The sequence below is a fragment of the Triticum aestivum genome, chromosome 4A (assembly GCF_018294505.1).
Source record: "Triticum aestivum cultivar Chinese Spring chromosome 4A, IWGSC CS RefSeq v2.1, whole genome shotgun sequence".
Taxonomy (NCBI): Eukaryota; Viridiplantae; Streptophyta; class Magnoliopsida; order Poales; family Poaceae; genus Triticum; species Triticum aestivum.
The window spans coordinates 582,860,935-582,869,097 of NC_057803.1; the positions used below are offsets into that span (position 1 = coordinate 582,860,935).

The 8,163-nt window shown below is 43.0% G+C and overlaps 1 protein-coding gene across 1 annotated transcript; it reads right to left on the reverse strand.

Moving 5' to 3' along the window:
* Positions 1–996: 996 nt before the first annotated feature.
* LOC123087158 (probable sugar phosphate/phosphate translocator At1g48230) lies at positions 997–6,840 on the reverse strand. Its single transcript, XM_044509075.1, has 9 exons — positions 6,607–6,840; positions 5,972–6,079; positions 5,477–5,508; positions 5,250–5,300; positions 4,555–4,616; positions 4,221–4,482; positions 2,528–2,793; positions 2,301–2,395; positions 997–1,634 (listed from the first exon to the last, which is right to left on the reverse strand). Exons 1-9 carry the CDS (start codon positions 6,691–6,693, stop codon positions 1,443–1,445), a joined length of 1,155 nt encoding a protein of 384 aa, XP_044365010.1. The 5' UTR covers positions 6,694–6,840; the 3' UTR covers positions 997–1,442.
* Between the last annotated feature and the right edge of the window lie 1,323 nt (positions 6,841–8,163).

Below are 8,163 nucleotides of genomic sequence, written 5' to 3' on the forward strand. Positions count from 1 at the left end.
TATCATTGTAATGCCACTAAAAAAAGAGACTATTTTGTGAGCTCCCCCCCTCCCAGAATCTCCCGGAATAGTGTTTAGGGTGGAGGGGAATTTTAAAGGCTATAGCTCGAGTTGCTCCAGAGTCAACGACTCAATGTTGTTTACTCACTACAATGTGTATCTATATGGACTAGGAAAAAAACCTTATTTGCATTGATGGGGTAAAAAAATGTTGCTAGTGTAGTCGCATTTGTATCAAGTATTATCCACTTTGCATAAAATATGACCTTGAGAACATAATTAAGATATGATTTGAGAGAGCTGGATTACTTAAACACATCAAAACCACCATACCGTTGAAAGTGACCCCGATTGAAAACTATGGGTCAACGACACATGGCAGCGCTTCTTCTTTGAGTCATTCTTTAGGATTCCGATCCTCTTCAAGTTTGTCTGTCGGGACAAATTAGATGAAGCTCTGGCGTAGATTCCTGTCAACTCTTCGGGGCGGCGAGGTTAGAGTTTCTCGCCGTGCATAGGCAACGGTGAGATTTGGTGTCAGATTTTTCAGATCTATTCAATGATGATGATTGTGGCTCCGAAGCGTTGGTCATTAAAAGCACATGCATAAAGACTTCCCGGCTATCGTCGACAAAGCCAGGCCAACTATAGTATGAGAATGGCGACAAGAACGGTCATGTGGTGGTCCATGGACCTTAATGTAATTTTTATCACGTTTAAGATGCTTTGTGCTTCCGCTGAATCTTTATAATAGATCTGATTCTTCTAAATAAAAAACTTGCATTATAGTTTTTCCTACATTTTTACATGCTTGGACTTTGACAAAAACATCCCGAACAGCGCTTGCACCCTTGCACGTACACTATCCAACAGAAAAGGCCCATGCATTTGGTGTTTACGTCTGTTCACTGGAAAAGCTCCATGCCACTACCATGTAGAATATCAGATCATATTATCCAGCGAAATCCACATTTGGCACTCATACTGAAGACAATAAGAACAGAACAGCACACATCGACTGACGGAATGGAACCTCTGCTATTAGATTTAGCATCTACAAAGATGCCTTACACCATCTATGACCCACAGCGTTTCCATACGCTGGGTTAAGAAATGTCGTATATCTAACATGGACTACCGCAAAAAAATTCTCAAAATACGCAGGTACAGATAACAAGTAATGAATCATTCTATCACTGCTACTTTCTCTAATTCACCTCCAGGTGTCTCCTGAAACAGCTTTCCGTGCCTACTAGCAAGATATCCAAGCAAAACGTGTCGTGGAGAAAAGGAACGTGCAAGACCAATCGGTCGATCGGCGGAGCTTCCAAAGAGGGTCTTCTCGTAGTTCTCGGACTATCCAGGAGGAAGATATAGGATGATGGTCAATCTGGCATGAAGTTTGCTGCCTCAACCAGACTCAAAACTTTAGAAAACCGTGGTCATCTGCTACTGAGACCGCCTGTTTGTGTCCGGGTTACATGGGAGAGGCGTGATGAAGGGATCAATGGGGCTTCCTCGTCAACAGCTGCAGCTTCTGTTGCCAGAGCTCCAACTGCCACACCTCCAACAACAGTTTCATCGATACTGTCAATGGAACTGTCGGGTTTGTATATGTTGACAACCTTCTTATCCTGAAAGAGGAAAAGGGATGTATCAGAAACTGAAGGCAGCCATTTCATGACTGGAAGGACAGAGGAACGCTTATATAATACAACTTGACATCCCCGAGAGACAAACTCCAAAACTAGTATCCGTTGATTAATAAGATGTTTGTGACCAGATGAGAACCAGAGTGACATACGTTAGAAATCCGAACCATATGTTCTACGTATCAACTTTAGTGGAAGCTAAGTGAAGAAACAGCATGCCAGGCGTGTCTGACACTAAGATGGTCGCTGTCAGGTGCTCAGATGATTGCAAAAGTTTGTTAGATGGTAGAACAAGAATAAGCTGAAGAATAGAAGATACAAAGGCATGCACGGAATGGTGAGAGAACTAAGGAATAAGAATAGTCATCTATGGTCCAACAACCTCATATGTCCTGTCTGACAACACGATACACATCAGCAGGGCAAAACAATTGAATTTTTGTACTAGAGGTGTCATACGCAACACCGAATAAAAGTTGGGAGAAGGAAAGGAAATGGAAAAATATATATGAAAAATGCACAATAATGCCCTCTGAAGTAGTGATACATCAAAGGCTGCGGCTTCTCTTGATGACATTGTACAATGGACGACCTTAAAAAACTAAAGAAAAATAAATATAGAAACTACAGTGTGAGCTGTACACTAACCTTGGTAGCTCTATCAGCAGTATTATCAATTGGAAGTTGAATTGCTGTCACATCTTTCATCTTCAAATAATTGTACATGACAACGCCAGAGAGCGCTGCACATTAAATTACTACAAGTTAAGAGCTTGTTCGCAAAATATATATATTCAAAACAGGCATATCAACTTATTATTACAAGATCCATTTGCAAATTATATCTCGACGGAAACTGAATGCATAATAATTACCAACAGCATATCCAATTATGTTGAGGCTTGTAATGGTAGATTCAGGAAAGATAACGGTCGAGAGGGCAATAAGTATCCAGTCCTTTAGAACTCCTGCAACTCTCACAGTGACTGCTCCTGTTCTTCCAATAACTAGGAATATGGATATGTTTAATGCAAATGCAGAAAGTGCATTCGAGAAAAATATCCAATAATTGAACTGAATTGGAGAGATGTCCATTTCTGGCTTTTCCAGTAAATACCATGGACCAAATAGGAAGATGAAACTGCATGAAAGAATAATACATTAGATAAATTGCATCTAGAATAAATGTGGAAGACTAAAGCAATTTAGAGACATATAGAACATGCAATATTTAGTTATATTACAGAACAAGTTGCATAATAACCTCAAATGGAAATGATAAAGGCTGCAAAGGAATGTCTACGAAAGATATGCCCACAGCATGTTTTAAAAAGAAACAGCATTGAGCTAGTCATTAGTATTGGCAAACTCTGCTTGCTTTACTCAACATATATAGCTTATAGAATAGTGCATATGGTTTGGTTTCTAGTAATACAAAGAAGCTCTTCTGGAATAAACTGAGAGAGTTCATACTTAATTAAATCATTATGAGCAAATGGTATTCTAAAGCATGAAAAGGAATGACACTCATAAGTCATAACAATCATGAGAAGTCAAATGTTTCTAGATGCATGTGTACTTCACAAAGTATAGGATTTCAGCTAACTAGGCTTACGACAAAATTGACTCGACACTCAACTAGACTAAAATGGGCAATGCTATTGCTAAGCAACGGCCAACGGGTTGTAGATGGCTAAACAGAATTGACGGTTTATGCTTAAAAAACAAATATTCCTTGTAAAGTACATTTGACTATAATTTCGCGGATATTAATCTAGTACCAAAACATTGTAAAGTAGAACACTTTATAACGAGTAAATAGTCATCCAATATAACTTAAGCCCTTCAATATATGCACATGATTCTTTGGTTAACATATAGGCAACATATGTTATGAACCTAAATTCACCAATGAACATGAAGACTTCAGTAATATGACCAATCAAATATAGCAAGTTAATTAATTTTGACAACTCATTTGAACAGAGTCCTGGAGAAAAGTAGGCAGCAGATGTTTGTTAGTAACAACCTCATATAAGAGTCCTAGTGTCATATAAAGAAGTCCTAGTGAAAGTTGTCATGAACAGATAAACCTACCACATATGGGCTTGTTGCATAATGCATATGTACGTCTACCAGAAACATTACATGATTACAGAGTTTGAACATACGCCTAATAGGATTATATATGTATTTTGATATGCCTTTTGGGAACTACTGATTCGGTTCAGAATATCCATATACTAAAACCAATAACCATAGCGTGTTCTAGTTTATTTTTACACACATATATTACAAACATAGTTGAGTGGCCTCAATCTCATGTAAAGTTGTCATCTCTATTCCTTAAGTTGGCATCCCTATCCATCATCTATCAAGCATTAAGAGCATTTTAAGTCACTGGCTCATTAGTATCACTTAAGAGAATTTAAGAAAATGTCAGTCGTCACTTTTCCAAGTATTCTGTTAGATAGAAATGATAATTCACATATTTTTGTACAAGGACTCTGCAAGAGAGAATATAATAAGCAAGCAAGTATTCAGAATTTTAGAGAAAGTATCCGGTACCTGCAAGGCGCTATGTAATACAGGCTTGTAATAGGATTCAGGGTTAATCCCTTTTTTTGGAGGAGGACCTGTGTCAGGACCAGCCTGAGGGCTTCCGCAACAATGCCAGTTACTTGGTATAATGTTCCTATCACATTAAAATGAATCTCCCCATATGATGAAACTACAACACCAACACTGACCAGCACCATGTTCAAGAAAAGGTCCCGTCTTAATTTGTCAGTACCACATAGAACGGCCATTATAAATGTTGCCACAGGCACTGCAATTCGAATTAATTCAAATCAGTACCATATCTTAGCGACAATATAAGGAAGGTGTGTAGTAAACTCACTCAAAGCCTTGAGCATTTGAATGAAGGCCACTGAAATGTATAAGTATGCTGTATTTCCGAACCTGTAAAATAAAAACAAAAATCAATAAATTTTTGCATGAATATTATGTGAGGGAGAGACATGCTGCGAAACCTGAGTTAAGACAACTCTAAAGAAAAGTAACAAACTGCCATTCAGTGGACAATAAGTACTATATGGAGCTTGAGAATGGAAAGTAGTAAATTAACTTGGTATAGAATGTTCAATTTGTAAACATAACCAGATTAAGTCAAAGGCTCCTTTGTCCATACAGCAACCGATGTCAACTAAGATTGCTATTGCATTAAGCAATTTCACATAATAAGGAAGTTGCATCATCCAATTCCAAGCAACAGGTATATCAGGCAAATTGGGCAATAAGACAGTCCAACACAAAGAACATCGTAGCACCTGCTTGGTTTGCAAACAACTTCAACACAAACACATAATCATTTCAAGGCAAACAATTCGGTTGATACAAACACCAACGATGCAAGTATGCATGCAATATTAATAGTCGAAATTAGTTTAAGATGCTTCACCATTTTAGGCATATATACATTCACATACTACATGCCTGCATAGGCTTGCCGTTGCATGTAGGGTATTGTAAAGAAGCCTATTGAAATAAAAAGAGATAGGAAAAAAAACTTCACATTGTCTTCAATCAGCTTACCAAAGACTTGACGCAAAGAAGGCACTAATGGGAATTACAGATGTGGCATATCTGCATCAGGGAGGACACAAATTGCTAAGATTCAGCTTTATACAATGAAGGAATAAAAAGGAATGATCAGCTTTATACAATGAAGGAACAAAAATGATTGCTCGGCTTTATCAACGAAGGAAGAAAAATGAATGCTCAGCTTTATACAATGAAGGAACAAAAATGAATGCTCTTACATTTGGAAAGTCATCTTGACAGGTGCAACAACCTGGATAACCAAAATACAAGTGACTCCGTTAGCTCATCTAGGAAAAACAAAATGACATCACTAGAAAAACTAACAATTCAATTACAGCTAGTAGCCCAAGCTTTGCATATGTTCTTGCCAGAACAATAGCTGCATGAGAATATTATTGATTTACAAGTCGTTCTGTTGAAGCAGGCTCACCATTATTCGTTAAATAAGAGACAAGATTTTTTTGAAGGGAAAATAAGAGACAAGATAGTACTCCCTCCGTTCCTAAATATTTGTCCTTCTAGACATTTCAAATGACTACTATATACGGATGTATGTAGACATATTTTAGAGTGTAGATTCACTCATTTTGCTCCGTATGTAGTCACTTGTTGAAATGCCTAGAAAGACAAGTATTTAGGAACGGAGGGAGTAGTACACAAGGATAATAGAAGGCTCTATCAGGGAAGACCGGAAGTGGCATGGAGAAACATACCTTGAAAACACGGACTAGGAAGAATGCCACGACTCCAGAAAATGACATGTGAATCATTGTGAGAGTGATAGGAAAGGGGAATTTGAAGTACTTGGGAGATAGCACCCACTGTAAAAATAAACAAAATATTTTTGAGAAAAACATACATACATCATAATCAAAATCACATATACACAAGAAAGCACATAATACCAAAAACAAAAGGGGTTAAAGAACACAATGCTTTGGAGTTTGGATCTGCACTATTAGCATGCGAATAGAAGATTCATCAAATTGGTCAACCCTTTGAGCTACATTATACTACAGATTACTGAAAGTGTGACGCAGCAAAACCTTGATTCACCAAACAAGACAAAAACACCTACAGAGCATAAGTGGCCTTGTAATAGACCGCGCACCAAATCAACAAGTTACGGGCAATCAAAGTAGCAGGCATTCACACTGGAGCTAGCAAACTTAATCGACACTACACCTGAAATCGTCGACGGCAAATAAAATACTATCTAAATGAAACCGTGAACAGGACGAATGTTAGTTCATCATGACGTCGTCAGTTGCTCCACTCCGCCACATAGTGGGACTGGGCACAAACAAATATTTCCGAGTGGCGAAGCCGGCGCTAGAAGGGGACGTACTTTGTTGAAGAGGATGACCCCCGACGAGAGGCAGATGTAGATGAGCAGGTAGAGGTAGGTGAGCAGGAGCTGCCTGCTGATCATCATCGCCGTGTGCGCCGCGGCGGCGCCCTCCCCCCAGCGCGCGGGGTGGGTGCGGCGCCTCGCGTCCTTCAGGGGGGCGGGGTGGGGTGGGGCGGGGTCGCTCGCCCGCGCGCAATGGCGGCAGCCGGGGCCGCGGCGGACCTGCGCCGGTGCGGCGGCGAGGGGGCGGGCGATCTGGCGCGCGCGTGCCGCCGCTCGCGGTGCGGTGCGGAGATTGGGAGGGGGGGCGGAAATGGGATGCTTCGGAGAGCTCGGTGGGTTTTCTGCAAAAGGTGAGTGAGCGGAATGCCAGCAGTGGAGCGGGGCCTCGCTGCTTTTTTATGGGGTGGTTTTAGAAATTTTTTATTTATTGAAACGAGGGAGCGCAAAATACGGTGTTTTTCTTATACTCCCTCCGTTCCTAAATATTTGTCTTTCTAGACATTTCAAATGACTACTACATACGGATGTATGTAGACATATTTTAGAGTGTAGATTCACTCATTTTGCTCCGTATGTAGTCACTTGTTGAAATGTCTAGAAAGACAAGTATTTAGGAACGGAGGGAGTATTTTATAATTAGTAAAACGAGGCGGAATCTTTGGGCGAAGTCTGGAAGCAGCCTGCTACGACCGATCAGGCCTACTTAACACGAGTCAACTGCTATCCCTGAGCTTAGGGCGCTTCTTTGGTATGTTTAGGGCAACGTCGTCAAGGGCGAGACCACTCAGCCAACTCGAAGAATGCTCAGATTTGAATGCTCAGATTTGAATGCCGCAAGGGCAAAGCCCTCGCCCGCCATTCCCCCTCCCTCCCCGCCCTCCCCGCGCCGGCGCGCGCTCCCCGACAGAGGCAGCGCATCAACGTGCCGGTGCACCAGGCCGAGTGGCACTGGCACCACCCGTGCCTCTGCCGTACCCGGACGTGACGCTGCCGCACGACTGGCATTTGGATCCGGAGAGGATCCCAGTGCCGGCGGCTCCGCGGACGGCCAGGGCCCATGCGGAGGAGGTGCGGCGCCGGCAGACGTTGCTGAGCGAGGAGCAGCGCGCCGCCCCGCGCTTCGCTGTCGACTCGCTCAACTGGGCTCGATGGTTCGCCATCGAGCACGAGGAGGCGAGGCGACGCGGCGTCCGCGGCGTCGACCACAGCCTGCCGCCGCCCGCGATGAGGACCAGGAGGCCGAGGTCGCCTACCAGGCGGCCATCAAGGAGAGCGAGGAGGAGGAGCGGTGGAGGGAGGCGGACGAGGCGGCTTTCGAGGCTGCCATGGCGGAGGCCATGGCCTTCTCCGCGGCGGGCGACTGCGTCGTGCCGCCGGTGGCCCCGCCCAAAGCCGAGCCGGAGGAGCCGGCCTACATCGAGCGCTACTCCTGGACCGGAGTAGTCCGCGAGTGGGTCAGCGCTCCGCCGATCTGGCTCGGGGCGACGGAGAAGCAGGAGGCGGCCTACCTCGACCACTGGCGCCGCGTTCGGCTTGCCGAGGACCGCCGGG

Excerpts from the sequence above, each read along its gene's own strand:
- LOC123087158 (XM_044509075.1), bottom strand. The coding sequence starts at position 6,693 with ATGATGATCAGCAGGCAGCTCCTGCTCACCTACCTCTACCTGCTCATC. Across the intron at positions 5,509-5,971 it reads TCCTAGTCCGTGTTTTCAAG|GTTGTTGCACCTGTCAAGAT; the intron begins GTATGTTTCTCC and ends TTGGTTATCCAG. Across the intron at positions 4,617-5,249 it reads TTCTTTGCGTCAAGTCTTTG|GTTCGGAAATACAGCATACT; the intron begins GTAAGCTGATTG and ends TTTATTTTACAG.